This window comes from Petromyzon marinus, chromosome 9 (assembly GCF_048934315.1).
Source record: "Petromyzon marinus isolate PM22_M1 ecotype Great Lakes invasive population chromosome 9, UKy_Petmar_22M1.pri1.0, whole genome shotgun sequence".
Classification (NCBI taxonomy): Eukaryota; Metazoa; Chordata; class Hyperoartia; order Petromyzontiformes; family Petromyzontidae; genus Petromyzon; species Petromyzon marinus.
This window is the reverse complement of record NC_133675.1, coordinates 12,676,600-12,702,601: the sequence shown is the minus strand read 5'-3', so window position 1 is coordinate 12,702,601 and position 26,002 is coordinate 12,676,600. Positions and strand designations below refer to the sequence as shown.

At 46.8% G+C, this 26,002-nt stretch overlaps 1 protein-coding gene across 2 annotated transcripts in view; it reads right to left on the bottom strand.

Annotated features, from left to right (window-relative positions):
• LOC116940498 (serine protease HTRA3-like) overlaps positions 1-26,002 on the bottom strand; it is a 50,899-nt gene that overhangs the window by 13,761 nt on the left and 11,136 nt on the right. For both annotated transcript variants that reach the window (XM_076065915.1, XM_032950402.2), the window contains exons 6-11: positions 25,263-25,368; positions 9,086-9,163; positions 8,597-8,696; positions 7,516-7,720; positions 6,672-6,866; positions 5,112-5,144 (exon numbers count right to left, since the gene is read on the bottom strand). In XM_076065915.1, the coding sequence (XP_075922030.1) occupies positions 5,112-5,144; positions 6,672-6,866; positions 7,516-7,720; positions 8,597-8,696; positions 9,086-9,163; positions 25,263-25,368 (717 nt within the window). The remainder of the gene's footprint in view (positions 1-5,111; positions 5,145-6,671; positions 6,867-7,515; positions 7,721-8,596; positions 8,697-9,085; positions 9,164-25,262; positions 25,369-26,002) is intronic.

The window sequence follows — 26,002 nt, the reverse complement described above, 5'->3', positions numbered from 1 at the left end:
ACGGGTCGTGAGAATACGATACAGGGTGCAAGGAGGTCTTCATCCAGCAGTGGATACGCAATGGCTGATGATGATTAACATTTTATTAATTCGTAATATTCACGTATCACCGTGTTGTGCAATGTTGCTATGGACCTGTCATCCCGTGTTTACTGCACTGATTTATTTTGTGCAGGTCTCACTTGCAAAATAAATAGTCCTATTTGGGTCTCACCTGCCTTTAAATAAATTAGACACATTTATTCGTATCGCTTGCCTAAATTCTGTTATGAGTATTGTTGCTCAACTCACCCCGGTGAGCTGAATAATAATAATAGGCTCGTTAAATGCTTATACATGTGAACCTTATGGCAGTACCACAGTACGCCGACTCTCGCATAATGTCCGTGATGCAGTCATTTTGAGTCTTTTGATGGCCGGCGATGCGGCAATCGACTCATCTCGACGAGCTGTACACGATGCACCACCGCGGTGCGTGCGAGCGTTCAGGGTTTCGGCGCAATCGCCCTCGCTGCGTTTCGACATCGCAGAGTGTGGCACTGATTTCGGATTGATTGGTTACCCCAGTCGCGGAGTTGAGTAACACCCCTGGACAAAAATAGTGTCCCAGAAATAAAGTATTTAATTGCCTCGGCCAGTTTGTATTATTTGGTACCCCGGGGTAATGCCATAAGGATCACGTGACAAAAAATGTTAGGCTGTTTCAAGTGGTGGAGGGCGCTTAAAGACAGAGATCTGGTCCGACCATTACACGGCCTAACCCACACATATATTTATAATCACAATATTGGCTGCAGAGAACATACGTATCATGCTACATTCATTACCTTAAAAAAGGGTAAAGGTGCAGCACTGCAATTACTTGCCGATGCACCTCTGACGTAAAAGACATCCACGAGAGGGAACTCTGAAGAGCCCCTCTAGGTGGTATTTTGGCCCACTCTTCCATGCTAACCAAACGTGTCTCAGATTGGGTGGGCGCACCCACGTGTTACCCCAGCATGCGTGACCCTGCCGACTGACGAACTGTGGTGTACAGGAGTTATGTCATGGGACCTTTTTGCCAGTATCAAAGTATGGAAAATAAGAATCGGTTTAACCCTTTCTGTTTATAAAACAGATGTTGAGATGTTCAAACGGCAAAGAGATACCCTTTGCAAACATGCTCTAGTAATCATTAGACCTCCTTTGCCAGTACCAAAATGTAATAGTGGGGTTTTTCCCCTTTTTTCTGGCAACAAAACTGAAACCTTTTTACAAGGATTCATGTCTGCATTAACCACAATACCTGCAGTCAAAATACAAACAAAAAACATACTATGATAATATATACATTGTCCTTGAGGACAATGCAATATATTATTGTTGTACTTGAGGACAATGCATATATTATCATAGTATGTTTTTGTTTGCATTTTTACTGCAGGTATTGTGGTTAATGCAGACATGAATCCTTGTAAAAAGGTTTCAGTTTTGTACCCAGAAAAAAGGGAAAAACCCTATTATTATGCTCTAGTAATGTTTGTTTGTTTGCATGTTCTCCACAAGCACTGTGTGTGATTAATGCAGTAAACTTGATTCCTTGCAAAAGGTTTCAGTTTGGTGTTTGAACATCTCAACGTCTATTCTTGGTTCTTTCGGTAAAGTCACGTAGAAGGGAAACAATAAAATAATAAAAATATAAAACAATAAAATTCTCACGACGTTTCGACTGCAACACAAGCAATCAGATGATGACTGCCTGTGTTGTATTTTTATTATTTTATTGTTTCCCTTCTACGTGACTTTACCGAAAGATCCAAGAATATGAATCCCTGCAGTCACGAAAACTTTAAATTAAAATCCCAACGCCTGTTTTATTGCCAGAAATAGGTAAAACCTTCTCTTATTTTTCATACCGCGTTGTAAAGATTTATGCTGTTGGGTGGACAGGGGCAGGATTGGGGGGGGGGGGGTGGTTTCAAGAATCTTCAACGCTGGGAGATGAATTCGGCGCGCTCACCGTCCCACAATATCGGTACATCTCTTGGGCTCCACTCGCTCCACGACGCTATGCCATGCCTGCTTAAAGACCATCCCTGACCCGTGCACCCTGCTCGTGAAGTTGTCGCGAGGACCCCCGTGCATCTCGCGGCGCTTTGTCTGCTAAGCCAATGCAAACAGCCCATCGGACATTGTGAGGAAATACCACGGCACTCCCTCGCTGGGAACTCACAGAATGTGAAACGCACAGATATCCTTACAAAGATTGCGCTCGTAAAGAGATATGGACTATACGAGGAACACCCATATTGTATTATTCTAGGTCACAACACCCGAGAGCCTGGATACTCAGCTCCATATCGTATCAGAATGTTTTCTAAAAGAAACAGAGTACACATTTATGATTTAAATTGTTCTTACAGTATTTGACAATTTATGATGACAGTATTATTTTCGATTGTATTATATAATAGTGGTTGGTGCACTGAAACTATGTGCTCCGTGACCTGAGTTTGATTCTCAGCCATGGCTGTATCAGTGGCGAGTGATATCTGAACCAACCTGCACTGACCACGGTGGGGAAGTATGGCCAAAACAACTCCCACAACCGAAAGGATTTACAAAGGGTTGAAAAATATTATTACATCAATGTTGTAATGAGGGTTCTCATCAAAGCATCTGTCACCAAAGGTTGCAGACGATGCTGTGAATCAACATACAAAAGTGGATATATTTTTACAACGTCCTAATTGGTAATATGCTGAATTCTGCTCAAATTCCCATTAGTTACTCTCTATTCTGGTGCAATAAGGAAATAAAACACACTTGATGTTCTTTATTATTTCGTATTTTCCCATTCAAAAATATTTCAACATATCCAGTATTTAATTGTGAATATGCTAATATTCCCCAAACGTTTTTACCATTTGAAAACAACATTTTCTCGTGAGATGAATGGGGTTAGCTTATCAATCCTAAAACTGAAATCAAGAACAGATAAAGCTTTGTAAACCACTTTCTTTAAAACATGGCATTAAAAAAAATGTATTGGGGTCCAAACTTAACACAATGATGAAAGCATGTTTTTAAAAGGGAGCAACCACCCTGTATGGTTAAATTGCTGTAATCTCCCAGCCTGCTTATCAGCTGCTCTGCGTTGCAAGTCCAATGCCAATTAACAATATTCCGCTGGCTCTGCAACGTCGCTTCGAGTTGTGATTATTCAGCTGCTGTGCTGTCGTGTGTGGCTTTGCGATGACTTTAACGAGACGACCGATGCCATCTGGTCCCGTGGCTATTCGTGTGAAGAAGGAATTATTCAAATAACACGTGGAAATGGAGGTTCATATTGTGAGCAACACAAACGGCCAGATAGCACTAAATCACCATAGATATGTGACGCACACGTGAGTGGTACTAATTCTTATCGCAAACCAAATTTAAACACGAAGAAATTTGGTAAGGCTAATTAGATTAAATGCGGCGCAATAATACATTGAGGGCGCGATGCGGTGGTTATCTCATTGAGAAACAAACCCGTCGATCTGAGTTTCAATCCCAGCCACGGCTATCATCAGTGGCAAGTGATATCTGAACCTGTCCTGGGTGTCCACTTCATCAACCCACACTGAACCTGCGTTATGAAGTATGGTCAATAACAACCTCAATGACGGACGCAGCGTGGGGGAGGCATTTAACTGGCAGTGGACTGACAAGGAGCCACAATTGACATTCGGTATACATTTTTCAGGTTTATCTGGTTGCTGCTCTTACTCCAGCGATACGTGGCGAAGCTCAGAGGGCACTTTCGCACAATTACAACGTAAGTGAGGGGTAGGTTATGTCCTAGATGCTGCTGCTATCTGGGCACTGTCACCACCTCGTTAGCGTGATGTCAGCAGACATTGCCTTGAGTAGCAGTGTAACGTTTTGGCAGCGGGGCCAAGCCCATGGGGAAAACAACTTCCAGATTTAAGGCAAAACAATCTGAGCTAGACATTAAAAGCAATGCATAGGCTGTTGAAGCTTTAAACTTTACAAGCATTCCTTTACAAAAAAATTTATAGGAACAGAACGTGAAAAGTACTACATTTGAGTAGTGCATTTCTGTAAAGATTTAAGTTCCGCAGCACTGAATTACCCTCTTAGTTTTGTTTTTAATACAAGCTGTGTTCTGTTCAATCTCCTCTCTGACATAATCACGTGCAGTGCATTCCATGCCTACCACATGCACACTCAAGGATTTCACAAGACGCCACTAATCTGCATGATCTCTACATATCGCAATTAAGGCCGCATACATGCAAGTGCTTTGCATGCACTCCGGATTTTTGGGAAAAGTTGTTTTCCATCTCGATGTATCATGAATACAAAAACATCACTATGTTGTACACTGTATAGGTCATCAAGAGTACGATCAAATCACCCGGAATGTACCCAATCCCATCATATCTCAGAAGCTAACTGTGATAAGGTGTGCAGTGGGTCACCCACTTTGCACAACTGATTGTTGTTGGCTGTGGAGCGACGTAGTGAGCAGCAGGGGAGAGTGCAGCTACATCTATTGTACTGCACTTCTATGTTCCCGCGTCAATGCTCCCCACCTTCACCCATCGACACTGACCAGTGTGGTGAGGTAATTGTTTCACATGTATCTGCTTTCTCCAGCCAGTGAAGCAAGGACAAGCACATTCCTTCCAATGATTAAGCTAAGCAAAGTTAGATTGTGATCAGCATTATCATTGGCAAACAAGCTTATGGATTAAAAAAAAAGTGGATGCTCAGAATGCACGAGTCATTAAAACTGTAAGAGTCCTAAATATTTAGGCTAACTTGGCAGATAGAAGGAGATTGAGACCTTTGTTTGACTGGAGACTTGAATTTCAACGACTGATCTCTTGACAAACGTGTGTATCTGACAGCTCACTGTTCCCAGGGGTGAATTAAATCGCCTTTTTTGACAAATCTTATTTTGACGAGAATAATCCTTTTTCCCCGTCGGAGGTGGCAACCAGATTAGCACGGTTTGGCTACGTTACCTCCGTTCCCGGTGCGGACGAAGTTCAACATACGTACGTGCAAATGTCACTGGCGTGAAAATTATGATTTTTTTTTTTAAATCCACTTACCAAGTTGACCAGGGGCCCGCCAGAGTTGCCGTACTGTCCCAACGCCACGGGGCCAGCCACACGCAACGAGAGACACAATCGCACAGGTTAATACCGGTGACAGGAACATTTTGCTGTTTCAGGAATAATGTTTTTTTCCTGGATTTTCTGTTTGCACAGTCACATTAGTCACTTTAAGATGTTTTCTTGTTCATGTTTTTGTTTTTTTGTTTGTTGCGGTTGCACTCGATTCAAGAGCCGAATGGCTCACAGGGCTATACCAAATAAATGAAACGGAAATAAATAAATAAATAGACTTGAACTGACACAAAGTATTGAGTCGAAGCACGCTCACCCCGAAACGGTAACATCGATAAACCAAAGGGCACAGTGTAACAGACCGACGTTACCATTCAGGCACGCCGGATAGGCGGTCAAAACATTTTGGGCGAATGGAGGTACTCGAAAATAAAGCTGCCATAAATCACTTTAGTCTCGATATTATTAAAGACCCGGAATGTTTAATAATAGAGGTGATGGTGAAGGATGGCATTAACACGAGTGCATACTGTTCACGTTCCACGCTTGAAGCGTTTCACTATACCTTCTATATAAAAGTCTTCATCCAGAAGCAGAATCTTTATTTATACTGGAGGAATAATTGCCTCCACAGTAACTACAGCCACACCAAGCTTCACTCTACCGAGTCTACTCTGCGACCTCTCCTGCCTTTGAGTGAGCTAGACCTGTAATTGCTGTTGAACGTCGATTGTATGTCCTTGATTAGTTTCTCATCAACCGATGAATCTGAATGTAACATTCTCATTCCCACAATGCACATGCCATTTAGTGTCATAGTTTGGATTCCGATTAACTCAACGTTGGAAAATAATGTCCTCTCCCGAAGAAAAAAACGGTAGCAATATGTATATGTAATAAATGCAAATCTGTAATGTTTATAATTGTTTATATCTGTTTCAAGTTAGACTGCCCAACTTATATACATTTTTACATATATGTATATCAGTCCATACATTATACTGCCATTATGCCCACATTTACAATCAACTTTAATTTAGTGCACATTGGATCTAAAACAAGAATGGAAAAAAAATAACCGGTAAGGAGTAACATCAGTGAATGCGTTACACTCGGGGCCTGAATCTCTCACTGCGTACTCTCTGGGTTCGCTGGTAGCCTGCAGTCGGTGGCACAGGATTAGTAGCTGCAGACATAGCCAGAGGTGGACGGGATTTTCATTATTATTGCTGTGGTGAATTAGATGAGCTCATATGATTAGTTTATTTTTTATTTTACATCAACGTTGCCGACCACAGGCTCAGAGGGCCAAAATGCCAAACAACCATCAACAAACAGCGCTATTGAAGGTGCAATAGATAATAATAAATAATGAATTAGTATTCTTTTTCGCGGTGTACCAGTCCCATATATATTTTTCCGGGGTTGCTGACCGGGACAGACCCAAGATGCAACCGAAACGTAAGCCCTAGGCGGCAGTCGAGCTCCGTCATCACCGACGACGAAGCCGCCCGGGCCAGCCGGTTCTCCGCTCGCGCTCACGTTGATGATGGCGTCGGTCTGGATGTAGTCGGCGTCCGAGTCCTCGAGGCCCAGCTCCTGGCCGCCGCGCTGCGCCGTGCTCACGATGCCGGTCGTCACCGTGTTCTGCAGCTTGAAGGGGCTGCCGATGGCCACGACGAACTCGCCAGGGCGCAGCTCGGCCGAGCGAGCGAGCCGCAGCACCGGCAGCTTTTGCTGTGACGGGAGAGGGGCGGCAGCGACGTCGGCCGAGCTCTTAAAGACTCAAGCGGCCGCACGAACCACCACGTGGCCGTTCGCTCGGCCCCCCCCCCCGCCCCCCATGTCATTCATTAATACATTCATATATTATTTTCTCATCCAATTAATTTTCGATAAAGTGTTTTTTTCCCCCCCAGTTTTCCAAGTCATGTAATGTCCTGTAAAACAATAAACTGTCTTGAAATAAAAAAAAAATGATGTTTGCTTCCTTTTGGTGTGCCACTCATCATGGTATGACTTTAGTTTCTCGAGTTGTCAGCAGAATGACAAACATCTTTCAGCCAATTCATAGTGGTGTGAGGACCACATGGGGACAGCAAAGAACAATGCCAGGAGGCAGTTGCAGCAGCACAGGCCCTGTACGAGGCTTGCCAACTCCAGCGTACAAAAAACCACGACCAGTGTTGGAGGGAAGAATCTACTGGAAGAGGGGAGAACTCCATATGAATGCGTTATCTTGAGCAGAGTGTTATTCACAACTCACAAGGTTGGGGACTTTAAATGTCCAAATGAAGACCTACAAATTTGCCAGGACAGCTGCATGGAATGTAAGGTGGTCACAGGAATATCGGGACAGGCGGCAAACCCTAAGCCGGCAAGTCACCTTGGCCTTGATGCGGATGGTAGCGATATCGGCCTTCTCGTCGGCGTCCACCACCGAGGCTTCGTAGGACTCGCCGTCGTGCAGCTGCACCTTCACGTAGCGCTTGTTCACCACCACGTGCGCGTTGGTCACGATCACGCCGTCTTCCGACACCATGAAGCCCGAGCCACTCGCCACGGAGATGTTCCGGTTGAAGAACGGGTGCCTGGCCGCGTAAGAAGACTGCATTAGCGGCTTTTGGCTGGCCATCGAACAAAGACGGTCGCAGCATCGCGCGCTTTCAGATGCGCTTCTGCGGCCGTCCTGGAACACTCTTCCGTCTGATATTAGGAAGCCACTGAAGCGATGCATTTTTAAATAATCTAGATTGAAAACTGATTTCTTTAGAACTGCGTTTTGTGTTTAGCTTGTTGTCCTTCCCCCGAGCCTCCGATTAGCACGGGTGGTTATGTACAGTGAATAAAAGTTCAACATACATAAATATATTCCCCTGGAAAGTGACGTAATAAAAGTAATGGTACCAATAATAATGCTTGTTATGTACTATGCAGGAAGGCTTCACTAAGTATCAATAATATTTGTCAAGAGGGTCCTGCATTGGGGCATTTGATCATTCAATTAATGGGTGTTTGGCTTGTGGAAGGAAATCAGATTACTCAGAGAAAACCCACGGACACAAGGAGATAACATCTTAAGCTTCTCACACTTATATTCAATCTATTTCCATGCTGGGAGTTAAGCTTTCAAGATCTGTGAAGATTGAGTGTATTCGGGGTAATCTGGCCACGTTGACTCTCATTTGGAAGTTTGTGAATGGAAGTCCTGATCGAAGTCGACTCAGCCCATCATGCCTCTAGGGTAATTAAAAGTCAACATGGAAATCCCATCACTGATTTAGGATCCACTACTGGATATGAACGCCACTCCAGCGCACGTTCGGGAGCAGGGGGCTCGTTTTGACTTGAAAACGATCCGCCAATGCAAACACCGGCACCTCTCCAGAGAGAGGCGCACCGCACACGCCCCTCTCCACCACACCTCGGAGATCACCGCCGCGGTCTCTCACGCAGCTGTGCCTCACCGGGAATAGAGCTCAATGTGCACCACCGCGGGCACGATCTTCTCCACCACGTCCGCGATGAAGTTGAACCTGTCGCGAAGGCTCTTGTGCGGCTGCGAGCCTTATCGAGAGAGAGAGAGATAGGGGGAGGGACAACACGGGGGGCGCCCCGATTAGCCAACATCAGTTGCTTGGGGGCGGAGTCACAGTAAACAAAGAACAACAACTCCACGTGGACCGTGTCTGCAGGTGGGAACCTTGACAGATTGTGGTAGCAAGGTAACAGCAATAGCAGGGTGCTCCCTTTGTCAAGAGGACTCATTAAGTCGTTCCCTGCACCCCCCCCCCCTAAGGCTGTGCCAAGACGGTATCGACTCACGGCGGAGGCGTCCCGAGCTCGCGAACTCTATCACGGGTGAAACGAGAACCTCTGGCCGCTAATGAATAAGTAAATTAAATAATCAGTGCGGCGTTCAGGCGCGGCGCTGGGGGTGGGGGGGGGGTCCTCACCGCTCTGTGCGTCACTGGCCGTGATGCTGGCGAGAGGGCGCGCCTGCAGAGCCGTCAGCTCCGGAGGGAACGGGGACGCTGCATCCACACACAAAGACAAAGATCCCCCAGCGTTGTAGCCTTTGAATGGGACTCTTGGGGCGAGTGCTGTTCGTATGTATGACAGCGTCGTGGTGGCTGTTGTTGGTGGTGGTGCGCACAACGCAGGACACGAATACAATTGAAGGGGACTGAAAATAGGCTGAGCCAACACGTTCATTTTGGAATGGGATTCTGTTGCATGTATGCATGCTTACTCTTTGGTTCTTCCGGTAAAGTCACGTAGGTAGAAGAAAAATAATAACAGATCACGATGTTTCGATCGCCACACAAGCAACCGTCTTCAGGTGGGAGTGTATGTATGCTTGTTGAACTTCTTTCGCACCGTACGTAGCCAACCGTGATGAAATCGCAGGTGCGGGGGTAATGACAACAAACTAGACAGAAGTGGCAGTTCTAATATAAATGAGTTTTCGATTTAGATTTGAGAGCGCATCATTCCAGTGACTTCGCGAGCGCATGTGAAGGCCGGCACGGCACACGAGGGGGTGGGTGGCCAGCATCAGCCGCCTTTGTCTCCAAAGTGTTTACGCATCACAGCAGGTACTACATTTGAGACTGAGTCGGAATCTACGCAACCGCTCCCCACGAGAAAACGCACAGTCGCACGCGAATGATGTAGGCATATCGAAACGCAAACATTCACGTACACACACACAGCACGTGCACACACGTGGAATATATTGCATCTGGGCACGTATACACACATGCACGTTCAGATTCACACACTGCACGAGACACACACGTGTGAACGTGTGCACATCACATGAAGGAACATCCACATAAATGCACATCAACACATACACACAACATGTGCACACATTTGAACATACGTAGGCACATTCACACACACACACATAGAGAAAATGGCATGCACATTCACCGATCATGGGCAAAGATGCCTCCCGCTTCCATTAAGCCTCACAGACTGTTCGACACACAAACTACGAACGATTAAATAATTCAGTTTGTGTGCTGCAAGTGCACTAACTACTACGTAAGCCAATCTGCTCACACACACAACGTGCGTGAGTGAACACACTGTCAATCACACTTGTAACAACAACCGTGCACGAGTGGGAATACATTACCCTTCAAGCATAGCAATGTATTAGTGACATTAACTCGTTAACGCAGCAACGCGTTCACATTTATTTATTTATTAACTTAAAACACACTTAGAATTTTAACCCGGACCCCATGGCACTGCAACATCTGTTTTTCATACACAACATGTGTTGTTTCGTTGTTGTTGTTGGAGGAACGTCGAGCGTTCGTCAAAGCGCTAATGCCAGGTTTGTCAGCGATGATTTAACGTCGCATTGACAGGGTGTAGTCTCGATGACAATTGTGTGGCGATGCTGCGCGCAGCGCAGGGCACGAATGCAATTAGTACCGAAGGGCGCCTGAAATCGGCGGCGCCAGCATGTCTATTTGGACTGGGATTCTGTTGTGTGTGTTAATATGTTTGGACGTTAGACTTCTTTCGCGCCGTACGTAGGCAACCGTGCTCATCGGAGGTGCGGGGGAAAGAAATCGGTGGTGCGGAGGAAGACTTGCAGCCAGTGCTTTAATACATAATTCTTATTTTGCTATATTCATAAAAGGGGGGCTCACCAAGTCTCAACACTCAGGAAGGCCCTGTAACTGAGACGCTTGACCAGTACCACGAATGAGCATTTGGCATCATGCGGGCGGCACCGCGATGGTTCAAGAAACTCCACCGCGCATAAATACTCCTCTGGGATCACCCCATCAGCACTGCCATCTCCTGGCCACCTTGTAGGCCCACACCTACGACACCTGGCAAGCCCCTGCTGGTTGCCAATATAAGCACGAAGCGGGCTCGACCTTGCTCAACTTTTGAGATCCGGTGAGACTGCGGACATTTAGGCTGCATTGGGATACAGGCAAATGGAAATCGCCTTACATTAATGCGCTCCCTGTGTAACATTGCCAATGCAATATAGTGTATTGATTAATGAATTCGCAAAATATTTGGAGCTGTGGCGCTGGTTTCCACTATATATAAAGAATATTATATACGTACTCTATTATTGTTGTCATCATCAGCCGTGATGAACGCACCTCCGATGAGCACAGTTGGATACGTACCGTGTAAAATAATTTAATAATACATACGGCCATGATTTATTCACTACTGGAAAAAGCCTTCCCCAAAAACACTATATGGAGCGACTTAGCAATAACTCGGGATCAGTAGAGCCTCGGTAGTTGCTACTCTTTGGATGAACGATGCACATTACAATTATTATTCATGATACTCACAATGATTTACGTTTGTGTGCATCTGCCCATCCCGTTTATCTGTTGGCATGTGGTCAATTGTAGATATATTTCGCACTTTTGTCTTTATGTTTATTTCATTTCACTTACATCGCAGCTCGGAATTGGATTTTTGTCTGCGTTGCTCAATCAATAAATAACCTGTTGCCGCAACAAATCATTACCGCATCGTGAGCACATTTCCCAGCCGTCCGTGCTGTGCATTCCCTGCCCATATTGAAGACTTCCCTTTGTTTGCCAACAATGCCAGGCCGTCTCTATCTCTCCATGAATAAATACACCCCACTGATCTGCACGGCAGTCGCATTTAGACGTTAAGTAATTCCACATTGCATTGTATACTAAAGCCCTGGGCTTAAACTATGAGCAACAACAATCCACCATACAGACAGCCAATACACTCCACTGAATCCCCCCCCCCCCCCCCATCAACTAGTTCCACTACCATTCTGTGAAACAGTAATCTTTAATTTTCCTTGAGATGATGTCCCTTTTATTTTAATCGCTTCCACGGGCGTATGCAAGCCCCGTACAGTATTAGGTCCTGGCATCACACCAGCTCAAATAAAGCAAGCCTCTTTTGTTGCTCTGCTGGTATTATGTCAGTTGCGTGTAATTATCCGTAATTTTACTGATGTATTGTGGTAACCTTATACTGCTCCTAAAGACTGGGACTGAACCGAGTTTCCTGATTGACAAATAATTAATTAATCAGCCCCCTCATTGTGGAATTTCTGCAACAACGGAATGACCAAACCATTTTCACGAACCATTCTGTTCCGCTGAAATCGGGGCAGTTGCGCCGACAAGCAACTGGAACAAAGCAACCAACAGGAGGGCACTAAAATGAATGTGGCAAAGCAGTAGCTAATCTTAGCACATAATTGCTGACATTATTCTTGGTGTGATTCATTGACACCCGTCGTGGTGGCGCATTATAGCGTCCACTAAGTATACAGCCCAGTTAAAATACCTATTTAGTGCTGATGTCCTCAATCATGATTTCACCACTTCTCATCTTGAATTACCCATTTTATCTTTGTCCATGCACGAACTCACTAAAATGTCATAATTCACACGAATCCATACTCAGTTTCAAGTAACGGTTTACATCCCCGGCATAGAGTAATCATGTACAGCCCTTTTTGACCATAACGACCGCATCAGCCTCGGTTGGCCACAGGGGGCTTGACTGGAGTGTTGGGGGACACCAGAAGGGATTCAGATTTTACTCTCCACTGATCTTAGCTGCAGCCGCCACTGCTGCAGAATTAAACATACTCTCAAATCCCTTTACTTAGTGCCATTAACAATAAATAAATAAAACCGCCTTACAAATCCATGCGTCTGCCTATGCTTTGCCCCCCAGCTCGCATTAAACAAAAGGCGCTCTTCAATTATTTCCAACCAAATCCTCTTCATATGGCTATGACGGAGCCATCAGCTGATCCTTAAAATAACGCCCGTGTCCGATTGCCCGGTCGTATCTCTCGGCAGTATAACTTGCTCATGGGCCACCCAACCCACAAGCTCAACCGTGTGGCCACGCCGCGGGCGCGCACACACACACAGACGACTCGCGCTGCCGTGACCATGACCTGCTCAGCCAGTTTGCTTATTCAAACGGAATCTTGGCTTGAGACTTTCCACCCTCCACCCCCTCACACCCCCCCCCCCCCCCCAACATGGATCTCGGCCTCGGCAGGCACCTTGCATTCCTCTGCTTGGTGTTATCACCCCGGGACGTTTTGTGTAGTAACTGTATAAAGGAAACACAATTACGTTGGCATCTTCGTGTTGCAGAACCTAGGCACCAACAAGGGATATACATTCCATTCAATGGATTTCCCTTTGAAGCATAATTATATATATATATGTGCTTGTGTATATTTAGCAGTAACAATTGGTCTCAAAGTCAATGACCTGTACTGTGTATACATTCCTAAAGAGATTTGAGGTCATGCTTGAACTTGTGTTGAATGCGTGAACATGTACATAGGATACTGAGTATGTTCAAATAATTTGAAGAGTACGTTTTTTAAATGTGGAGGCAAAAACGGGAGGACCCGGAGAATAATCCACACGACCAGCAGACGTCAGGGTCGGGATCGAACCCACGACCTCCTGTATACTAGAAGGGGCAGTTAACATCTCACCACCGTGGCACCACGATGATAGAGCCATCAGCTGAGCCCCACGGTTTCCTTCCACGTGAAACAAAATAAAAATCAGTAATTGAAAATGGCCCAAACGTCCCAATGTCTCGAGGGGAAATAAAACAGCATCTCGAGACTAAAAATAATCACGAGCGTCGTTGCTGAGAATATAAATAACGAAAAATAAATAAACAATGTCCCCACATATCTTTGCCTCCACAGAAAAAAATGCAAAAGTATTATTTTTACAAAGCCGTCAGCCACACGGTCTTCTGGGAGCATACAATTTCACCAGCATTGTTTCAAGACAAGCAAAACTCTGGACCGGTTTTGACACCTAGTATCTCATCAGCAGAGTCTGGATTGCTTGACTCAAGTCTCAAGACCCCGGTGGCTTTTCAGGGTAAACTTTTGTCCATTATATAAACTCAGAGTAAATCATTAAAAGCCACAGATTGGACTTTATACCAATGTTTAAGTCTGTGTCACCTTGTTGATGTCTTAATATTTTGCAGTCTGCTGTCTACTGCTTTCTATTTACTTTATTGCCGTAATTTATTTTATTTTATTTGCTTTGTCATTTTGGTGACCCATGCCACTCTCGCAAATGAGAGTACCCTGGTCTCTTGAGCTTTGACCTGGTTAAACAAAATAAACTTCAAGCCTAACACAAATAGTACTGTATTCGTGATTTGTGGGCAACATAGACATGCAAAGCCTAAGCATGTGCAAGGCAATACTGTATACCGAGTATCCGTAACGTACCGACAATGGCATCACACAGAGGGGCTTGGGACTACGTGGTGGCAGGGCGGTGCGGACCAAGTTGGCGCTACTCTGCGCAGGAAAAATAATAATATTTAAAACCATCTGGTGGTGGGAAAGTGCTGCCCCCCCCCCCCAACTCTGTGGTTCACAGGTCACTTGGAGAGATCCCAGAAGTAGTTACGTCATATCTGGTTCCGTGGTTTTTACTCTTACACCACGTGTTGCACTAGTACCGACTGCTATGCAGAGAGTTTTCCGAATGGGTTATAGTGGGGGCGAACACACAACACCGATAGCGCAATGGGGATGATATTCTAGAGGAAAATAAGAGAAACTTCGCATCTGATATCAATGGCACACGTCTGTAGCCAAATTTGGTTTCATGTCCAAAAACGGATTGGCAAACGCAACAAATGCGCTGGAAACTCTGAAAATTGGTGGCTCTCCGGCTCTCTTATCTGGCTCGCAAATCTGGCTGGGAAAATAATGAGATTCTTGCGTGTGTGGGTTGGCAGCAAATGTTCGCCCTGTCACCGGACTGACTGCGTTTAGTGGTACTACATACACAACGTTCACACGCGCACTTCTCGAAACTTCTGCAGAGCCATCCTTCTATAGAAGAAGCACGCTACGTATCTAAGTCCTTCATATACCCATGTTGGTGAACAAGTGAACGTCTTTAGGTCGAGTCTGATGACGGACATCTGACATGCTGCCAGTGAATGATTGAAGCGGGCAGTGGTCCACTATGTGGTCCATGATTTATGCCATTCTTTAAACAACAATCGATTTTGCTACATTGCCCTCTGCTGCCCACCACTCCGCCCTGCGACGGCCGATTGCAATCTGTCTCATGAACAGTATTTCCTCGTTATTCACGAGCTTGCTATCCGCGATTTTGGCTATCTGCGAATCGCATATGGAACTCTACACGACTGCATCGAAAGAGAGAGGGTTATGAGATACAATTATGAGAATGTGATGCGAGAAAGTAACAAGATCAAGTGATGAGATAAAGTGATGAGACAGAAAGTGATGAGATAAAGAGATAGAGAGATAACTTCTCGAAGCTTTAGAAGCATCTGAGGACGTTGTGCGTTCGATGTTCGTCGGCCAATATCATTATCCGCGAAATTTGCTATTCGCGAGCATCTACGGAACGTATCCCTCGCGAATAACGAGGGGATACGGTATGGCTGTTGCCAATCCAAGCGCTGTTCAAGCCCCAAAATCCTGCATCGCTTGCGAGATGTGACGAGACCTGGCACATTTCGGGTGATGTGGTTGTGAGGCGCGGGTGGCGTGGCATTGGTGCTTTAGTATAATAAAAAGAAATTTAAAAAAAATAGATGATTGAAACCACATTCCAACGGAGGAAGAGCAAAAGTACACGAACTCTCTCCTGAAGCCCTCTCATGGCGAGCAGACCTCGACATTGGCATCAAACTCCTGAACATATTGCCCCCATAGAGTAGAATAGAATCTCAGCACAGTGGAGCGTGTGCATTGTCGGTAAAGGAGGTGTAATTAGATTTTTTTGGGGCTCGATGCCGTTCGTTATTTCACAAAGCCACTGCTGGATGAAGGCCTCCCGACGACATGTCAGTCGTGGGAGGTTGCTTCGACCATACTTCACCACGCTGGTCAGTGTAGGTTGGCGAAGGAAAGGGGGGGTGGGAGGGGGGGGGGGAGACCCAGGACCGGTTGACACATTACATTGATGTTAGCCGTGGCCGTTGAATCCGAACGCAGGCCGTCGGGTCCATAGCACAGTGCACTAACCATTGAGGCTATTGCTTGCTGCACCTCACACAATTGGTCAAGATGGGATTATATTGCTCAGCTGCGGGGGGGGGGGTTCCGTTAGCTATTAACTTTAGTGCGTCTCGTGTGGCATTAGACAGAGACAAAGGTTGCCTGCTTAAGACTCACATGCTTGCAAGGAGCACACATTGTTGTTTTTTTGTAATCGCACGCTGCGTGACACGTGAACATCAAGGGGAGGCGTGAGATATCATCACACTTAAATTCCCTCAATCTGCCTCCGAATATAATTTTATCTCCCAGTGTCCGTGACGAAGCAACGCGACCGATGCCCGTGCACTTATCCAGGAAAAGCCTATCGGCGAATCTCGACACCGCTTTCTCAGGAGGGCCGATGCCCCAATTGGGACGCTTAACCAAATCATGTGTTTTTTGCCCGGTGGTCGCCCATCCGTGTACGGCTGGCTGTGTTGTGCGTCGATTACAGCCGCTTCCGAGGTTTCTGCACGTGGAATTTCAATAATTGTATTACTATTAATGCACTTTGTTCACCCAGGTAATCGTCTGTGAGTCCCAGAAATCTTTTTCAGGAGGGTCCTCGGTCAAGTCCATATTGAGCCCTTTTTATGTTTGCAGGTGATGGTGTGTTTGCGTGTGGGGTAGAAACTGAGGTACGTGAGAGTAACACTGCGCACAGCTAGATTCAACAACAACCCATTAATGGCCACGAGACCGCAACGCATATTCTATACCCCGCTTTGCAGGACGGAGTTACGGTTTTATTCTGTTGACAAAACGAGATGCACGCGAACCGCCGCCATCGAGGAATGAAAAATGCCACACTCGTCTGCGTTACGGCGACACCTGAAGCTGTTGAACGAATCACTCGATCTCCTTCGCCTGATCCCGTTGGATTGCAGAGTTAAGTAGATTTTGATCCTGTTTAGTATTTTTGGTGTGAGATTGCCTGGAAGAAAAAAAACAGCTGTTGTGTGCGCTGGGGCTTCGTGGCGACTGGAAGATGACATAACAGCAATGAATGCTTGCATCCATCTGTGCGTATCCCGCATGAAGTCTAAGACAAATTAATAAAATTTGGCCAAACATCCCAGTTACATATCCCTCTTGAAAAAAAGAACCACACGTTTTTAGAGACTCGGTGTGGCTTTTCGTGGGTAAACAATGGAAAGCCGGGGTATGATTGCAGTTGCTGTTGACCAAGGCGCCAAATATTAACTTTCACAACACGCGCTCTGGAATTGCGGAAAAAAAGTGACACCGGGTACCCACTCTGCACATACACGAGCTCGTTTATATCCCAGGGTATTTGTCCTACCGTAGGCTCACGATGACACTACCGTTTAAGGGTTGTTTTTTCTTGTAAAAAAGAAGAGCTCATTATTTTTTACATGTAGATTGTGATTGTTCCGCTGTTACAATACGTATGGTACTTAAGAATGGATGTGAATAAACAAATAATGCATCATCATGCATTCATACTAATTATAATTATTGCAACACAGCACCATGAGTGCATGTTTGTACTGTATGTTGAACTTCTTTCGCAACTACATCATCATTTCACCGGATCGCTATCACACCGGACCATCATCACCACAATCTCAACGTATCTTCATCTCACCGCATCACCACACATCTCCATCATCTCACCGCGTGAACCATCGCTATTATTTCCACCCAGTCAAACCACATAATTGTCCACGACAACAACGAAAACAACGCCAATCACAAGCCACTGCTGTGCGCTGTCCCCCCACCACGCCACGCCATACCGTTGGGGCAGGGCCCCGCGTGGAGCGCCTTGGCCCCGTGAGCGCGTAGCGCGCACACGCTGGAGAACGTGCGCCCCTCGCTGCTGCACACGGGCCCCGGGTGCTTGCACTCGCACACGCCCTTGGCACGCCGCTTGCCGCCGTGCTGATGCTGATGCTGCTGCTGCTGAGCCCCGGCTACCCCCACCACGGGCCGGCAAACGAGTCCCGCCCGGCACACGCGGGGAGCCGGGCCGGGGCCCCCGAGAGCCATCACGGAGACGCACGGCTCGCCCTCCCCTGCGCGCTCCGCGCACCCGCCCCGCTCTCCGGCCAAGGCCAGCAGCAGAAAAGCGACGGGCAACAGCGCCTTGTGGAGCCCTGGCGAGCCCATGGCAGCGCTATGAATGCGCCCTGGTATGAAGTCTACTGCGGCTGCGGCTGCTGCTGCTGCCTCCCTGTTGCCCCCTCCGTCTGCTCTGGGATGGACCTGCGAGGTGCGTGCGGGAGTACGCGCGCCCCAGGACTCAAATGCGCTTTCACGCCCCGCCGACGCCGCTATTTAGGCGAATGGGAAGTCACTCGGCGCACGGCGCTGTGAGCGTCAGCGTTGAGTGACACGCGCTGTTAACTACACACCCCACTCCCAGCAGCCCGCCCCAAAACTCCTCCTGCACAGCAGCAGCAGCACCACCACCACCAGCACCAACTTCCAACCACCGCCACCGAGCGTTCTTACCCCCACCACCACCACCACCAACCCCACCCGATCAACCCAAGCCAGTCCCAAGACTCCCGTCCCATGGACTACCCCCGCACCCCCTCCCCTTATCCCACAGCTTGCCACCACCACCACCACAGTAGAGGAGTGTTGTGTCTGGACGAGTGCCCATCTGCCTCTGTGCAGCCCTCTTGGCACGGTGCGCCGTTGTCCCCTCCCTGCCTCCATCCCTCCCTCCCTGCCTCCATCCCTCCCTCCCTGCCTCCATCCCTCCCTCCCTGCCTCCATCCCTCCCTCCCTGCCTCCATCCCTCCCTCCCTGCCTCCATCCCTCCCTCCCTGCCTCCATCCCTCCCTCCCTGCCTCCATCCCTCCCTCCCTGCCTCCATTCCTCCCTCCCTGCCTCCATCCCTCCCTCCCTGCCTCCATCCCTCCCTCCCTGCCTCCATCCCTCCCTCCCTGCCTCCATCCCTCCCTCCCTGCCTCCATCCCTCCCTCCCTGCCTCCATCCCTCCCTCCCTGCCTCCATCCCTCCCTCCCTGCCTCGCTCTCTGCTGGCACGGATCAGCCCGCAAAGTGCCACGAGAGCCATGGGGCGCGATTCAATGGGGCAGGTGAACCAGCTCCAATCGGACAAATTGCCTCGTCTTACTTGGAAAAAAAACACCTCCCAAAATACACCCCAGCCTGCAGGCTGGCAGGGAAGAAAGAGGGAGGCTGCCTACATTGTTCTATTCTCAATACACTTCTTGTAATGTTTGATTACCGGTAATTTCCCTTTACGACGAATTGTGTTAAAGAACATGTTTGTGCAATAAGTCTGCTAGATTTAGGGAATTTTGCTTTCTGGGAATGCGTGAATGAACTCGCCACATTCCGAACTTGTGTGATTTAAATATGCCCGGAAAAACATCGAGCACCTCCTTGTAATGGCATAATTATTGTGGTCTTTTCCCTTTGTCATTTCCTCCATCTACATGACCCGATTTAATAAACTATCAAACACTGACGTTACACCAACAAAGAGTGAATTACATGGGAAGCCTGACAGCTTGTCTGCTGTCAAGTTAAGTAAAATAATATTTACACAATGTGCACGGATATAGTGCTTCGTCTGCAGTGATCTGTATATAAGGTTTTGTAAGCCCATTCCATGCTGGGAACTGGGGGTGCTGTGGTGGTGAGATTAATTCCCATGCCTGAGGTCGTGGGTTCGATTCCGACCCTGACGCCTGTATATTTGGAGTTTGCATGTTCTTTCCGTGGTCGTGTGCATTTTCCTCCGGTTTTTCTCTCCACATTTAGAAACACGCATTTAGAGTATTTGGCTTCTATGCATTACCACGTGATAAGCCACTTCGTTTAGCTTGTGTCCAGGTCGCTTCTGAAAAATAAGCTATATAGCTCAGTGAGCCTTACCTGGTAAAAGAAAAAAATTGTGTTAGGGATCACGTGGTTCATTTTGATGGGTTTCCATTTGTGAATTGTCGTAAGTAGGTAGTGACGGGATACGTCGCGAGAAGGGATGGTGGTAGGTGGTTGAGACTAAAGAAGTCGTGTCAGTTGAAGGATGGAACACTCCCCAGAGGCGCTCGATGTATTTTTGCATTGCAAGACCGTGAGCAAATTGTGATGGCTTGGTGAGGTTTTCATCTAGCAGTGAATAGATCATGGGTGATAATGATTCAGGATCAAAGCATTAGAGAGCTCAGCTGTGTACTTAACGTGTACAAATACTAAATTAATGTGTACATTGGTGTTTAATCTCCAGGTTCTGGGTCCTAGATGATCACTTCTCGAGTTACCATCTTACTAATTTGCATTAACGTCCAACATTTGTATTCACATGCTTGAATTATTGTTTGATGCTGAAGAAGCCACACGGGCTTTTCCGTCATTGAAAGTACACATGTCGGGACTTATTTTAAGTGTGACCTCTGTGACCTGAACATGGTCGTTTCGTGTCACGTTCCAGGTCATACATCAAATAGAAAATAGTTGGGAGACATCAACTGCTGGGCGGGGGGGGGGGGGGGAATATGCCTTCCTGATTCCCCTGAAGATCTAATCTTGATATTTACCGAGTTGAAATGAACACATGCTCTTTCACATGGAGGGCTCGTGGCTGAATTAAATGCTTAGTGCAACGTGGTTCATGCCGAGGTAAACAATTGCCCACGCGTGGTCATAAGATGATAGTAACCCACCATCGTTCCACATATAACAGTCTGATCAAGCTGGTGAATGCAATTAAGCCGAGGCTTTCAAAAGACGCAACAATATTTCATAGTTATTACAGTATAGCAATGGCATGCGAAGAGTGGGTCACGTGTGCCGACGTGACGGTCCAAATTGGAAAGAAAACAAATGCTGCCAAATTACTTTAGTGAAACCGCGTCGCGATGTGGCCCCATGTTATTGGCAGAGCATCCTCGACCGTGAAACACAGCACCCTCTTCATAGCCCTATGCTACGAGAATGGTACAAAATACCACATCTGGCGATTGAATGATTGACGTCAGTTGCAGAGACAATGTCGGTGGTACGCCTATCTGTGTGGATCTGAGCAACGCAGTCAGACAACGCAATGGATGTAACACCTAGCAGTAGCAGTAGTGGGGCTTTGGCGACCAATGTCGTTACGCATAATAGATGAGTTTGGGTTAGATCGCGTAAATATAAATGGGTCGTTGAACGCGCCACCACCCGACGCAGCCAATTTGCGAGGTCTGCCACGTACACAAAACGTACCGAATTCGTTACTACTACAGCAGAGTAAACCCACGACATTTACAATTTTTTTCTGTGGTAAATGTCGTGGGTTTACTCTCCAACACACAACCGGTGTGCTGCACTAGTAACGAATTGGCATCTTCTGTTTACGTGACAAACCTTACTTATTTGGATGCGTCGGGTGGTGGCGGGGCTTAACGACACATTTATACTTACGCGATCTTACCGAAAAAAGCAATGAATGTCGTCAAATGGCTACCGTTCGTATGGGGTCAAAAAACACCTCTCCCTCGTTGTAGCAAAAAAAAAACTTGGACGGATTTGTCCTCACACTGAGCCGTACGAACACTCTATTGATTAATTTTGACAGTGCCACGCTTTTGGGCCAAGACCAACATAAGAAGTCAACGCAACATTTTCCAACTACTCCAAGGGGTAGAGTTTCAGTTTTATATATATATTTTTTTTACTTTATGCCGAAGCTTCTTTAATGAAATCCATTTTAAACATTTAAAAAATATATCGTAAAAAAGGTCTAGTTTCCCACCACCTCTCCCCTTCCCTCATTTTCACACGCGGAATGAAATACCGTCTGACTCGCCTTCCTGCCCTTTTTAATGCCGCTGAGAGTATTTGCGGCGATGAGCGTTGATAGTCGTCTCGTTGATCCGCATGCAGCACAGGAACTAGGATTGCTCGAGTACAGGGCAGTGAATGCTCACACGTCATCGCTGCGCCATGTGAGACAGCGAGAACATTGTTTGAATCGTCGTGTTTCAACACAAATCATTCATTCATTCATAATACAGAGTGGCCGAAATGTTAAATGTCAAGTGCAATAGCCGGCCATCCGTTTGGCCCTGTTGTTTCACAGGCGGTATCCGGGTCAGCGCAGCCCATAGGTTCATCCTGAGATGAGTAAACAGCAGCGGACGCAAATCAGTTCCACTTTATTAAGAGGAGGATTGCGTGAGTTCGGTGTGGGAGGGCTCACACCAGCATTGTATCAAGGGATTATATTAAACAGGAGATGGGGGTGGATCGCAAGAAGTATTTTTTATAAAGTATTTGCGGGGAGGGAGAGGCCAGCAGTGGTCAAATCTACGAATTCTTAAACAGAGAGTGTCTCCACTAGTCACCCTATTTGCAGGGCTTGTTCAGCAAGGGGCGACCGTCCCATCGGAGGGGGAGGCAACGTGCACCAGTGGATTACTTGGGGATTCTTAAACACGAGGAGGCTCTCCCCATTCGTGGGCAGTGGAATATCTCAAGACTTCGAACCACAACGCCCCACAGTGCCAGCCACTGTTGTTGACCAATTTAAACAACCGCCTGGGGGACAATTTAATTAAGTTAGGGGGGAAGATACATTTTGCTTCCTCTCCCCGACCCCCCTCTTTCCCATGACCAGGCCGATGACTCAGCTTGTAATTGTTAAACATTACTGCTCGTGAAAACAAGCGGGCACTGCCAGTGCCTTGTGGTCCGCACTCTTGAAGCCCCGTGGCCTGAGTTCGAAGTTTGGTCAAACCACCCCCCCGTGACCGACACAATTTGAGAAGGCATTAATCCAGCAGTGCGTTGACGAAAGGGCTGCAATTCATTATAATTTTTGTTTTAAACCAGTGGCCTGGAAGCTTGCTCAAACGCGTACCACATGCCACCTACTGGATAAATACGTTACAATTCCTTGTTCATAACGGAGCAGAAGAGCACTGTCATACTTTAGGTGTTCAATCTGGATCTATTTTTAAGCGGCTATTTTTTTATATTTATAAAAAGTCGTGTCCAATGAGCGAGTCATCGCAGCCCACAAGACAAATCCACAAAAGCACTTTGCAACAACATCACAACTCGCCTGGGGTTTGCCCGACGTCTGTTCGTTACTCAATACGAATTCCGCAAACACGTGTGTGACATTTACCAAACGGGGAATCGGAGCTAAATGAATTCCGAAACCGAGCAATGAAGGTCACGATGCTTAACGTTACATCGGAACGTTGGCAAACAGCTCCCGATGCCATGTGGGTGAGGTTAATTGCAACAGCAGTACGGCCTTGTTTTTGCAAGCTGGTGCGACGGAGTCAATGCACATGCCGCCGCGCGAAAACTGTCGCTAAACATTTTCTCATGATCCATGGAAATGTTGGTGAATACATCCTTCCAATAACACGTACGTCACAGGCATGTTGCACACGCACGCACGCACACGCACGCACACGCACGCACGCAGCCGCACGTAAATAAACGTTTTTAAAGAGCCCCAAGTGTTCACATTTCCAACCGTATCCTGTTTACTGTTTTATACGCAGGGCACAATCACCAGTTTGGTCAATTTGAAGGTCATACGATATTCTAAATGCAAAACTCCCTTATTTTCGCGAAGTCGTTTAGTAAGCAAACGGCTATAACTGTCCACACCGTAGTAGATTCGGAGTGCCTAAAAATATGCTGGTCCAGTACAAAAATAATCCTCACCAGAGACCAGACACCCATGTATCCATGGTCAGCATAAGACAGCACTGGAAATGTAATACATTTAATGAGTTACAGCGGTTTCCTCTCAAATATGAACCTTTGAAGCAGCGCATGCTGACCTCCCCGTCCACTTGCGCCGCTAATGGGCGTTGATTTATGAGGCCCCCCCTCGACTGTGTATTATTTTACCCATATTATTTTTTAGTTCAACCTTGGCCTGTTTATTAGTTACAACCAATCGGTGCCCTCCGTTGGGGGCTCAGCCACATTAACTTGAACTTATGAATATGAATAGTTTTTTTCGTAGAAATAATATTGGCATTTTAGCGTGTTTACAAAGAGAAGCAGCGAGGCGTAAAACAGATAAGGAGGAAAAAGTTTTCCCAGTATCTAATCTGGTCACCGCACGAAAGTTATAATTCATGTTTTTCAAAATATTGTCTGTGACCTTTGTGCAGATCCCCATTAATTTGTTACTTTTTTTCTTTTTAATCGGAATTGGTGCACGGTGGTCCCACGTGGCATGACCGGTTGTGATGCACGTGGTGAGGGCACTCATAGCAACACAAAACGTGCCGCTTTCCATTTTGGAGCTGTTGTTGTTTAACGGCCAACACTGGTGCCATGTGATGGTGATTTACACGGTGTTTTATGGTCCGATTCAGATTATAGCTCTCCAGTGTTGGTTAGAATCTATCACGTGCAGCTTGTCTACAAAAATGCTGTTCTAAATATGAATTTATTGACAACAATACAAAGGGTCTTCCTATTATTTTCAAAGAACCTGAATGCCAGTAAATGTTTAAGGCAGCACGTGGCATGATTAACGCCACTTCAAGTGAGTTCGGTAAATATATTTTTGCAAAACAACATTCAGCAGCACACCACAGCCACGCTTGCCAATTGCACAATAACCATTGGTGTCCCACCAGCTTCCATCCAAAGCATTTGGCCCATCCCAAAAAAGTTTGGGAAAAGGAGAACGGTCAGCCAGCCAGCCAATGTGTAGGGGAGGGGGGCATCAAGGGTACAGGTTAGTGACCGTGTCTATATAAGACCAGAAGTAGGTGAATCTCGTGAATCTCTTCACAATTAGAGCAAAAGTCGCCCGATGATACTGGATGTAATTACCAGCCAAAAGTCGTACTCAAATTAAACATGTTGTGGATTTACTCTCCAACACGCCGGGTGGGCTGAAGTTGTAACTAATTGACACATTTTGTTTACGCCACAAACCTCACCGGTTGGCTGTGTCGGGTGGCGGCTAGTTAACGACGCATTCACACGATCTAACCCAACCACCACCCCCCCACCCCCCGCCTTTATTATGAATAATATTGTTCGCGAAAGCCTACAGTGTCAAACTGGCCATGTCCGTACCTGTGTCTGGTCGCTGGAGGAGGAGCTCTCGGATGCGGTCGCTTGGAATGGCGAAGGAGATCCCTGCTGTCACCTTGAGGGTGTTGATGCCAACCACCTCGCCATCCTGCGGGTGAACAGCACGCCACTCCGTTCGGTGGCGACGACACGGCCGAGCGGCCGAGTGGCCGCGCGTTTTGCCACGCTCTGCAGCGATTTTCAGTTCGAGCCCGGCGGCTGCCCTGTGTTAATACTGTGGGCGCATCAACGAAACAACAACAACAAAAGCGCCATCTGCTTCAAAGATGGACAGTAAAGGTCCTGTGGGAGGTTTTTTTCTCGAAAAAAAACAGTCGGCCATGTGTGCAGGCGTCTCACAGTCCAAATTTCCCCCCCCAAAATTGGGAATAATTCGCAAATGACTCGAGGGTAAAGCCACAAAGCAACATCGTCCCCCCTTCCCTTACTGTGAAATTACCACAGCTGGTACAGCACTCGTGTGTGAAACACAGCACCTCCACGATGGCCTTGCACTGTAAGAATGACGCGTACACCAAATGTACTCGTGGTTTGATTTGAATTACCGCCCCGTTATTAAATCACTACCACAGCGGGCCTCTCCACACAGGGCACGATGCTTATGTCAGTGGAGGAGCCTGCCAACGGTGGGGTCAGGCGGTTTCAGATTACTTACGGTGATTGCAGATTTTTTTTATGCAGTTGACGGTTAAAACTTGTGCTCCATAATAGAGGGTTTTTTT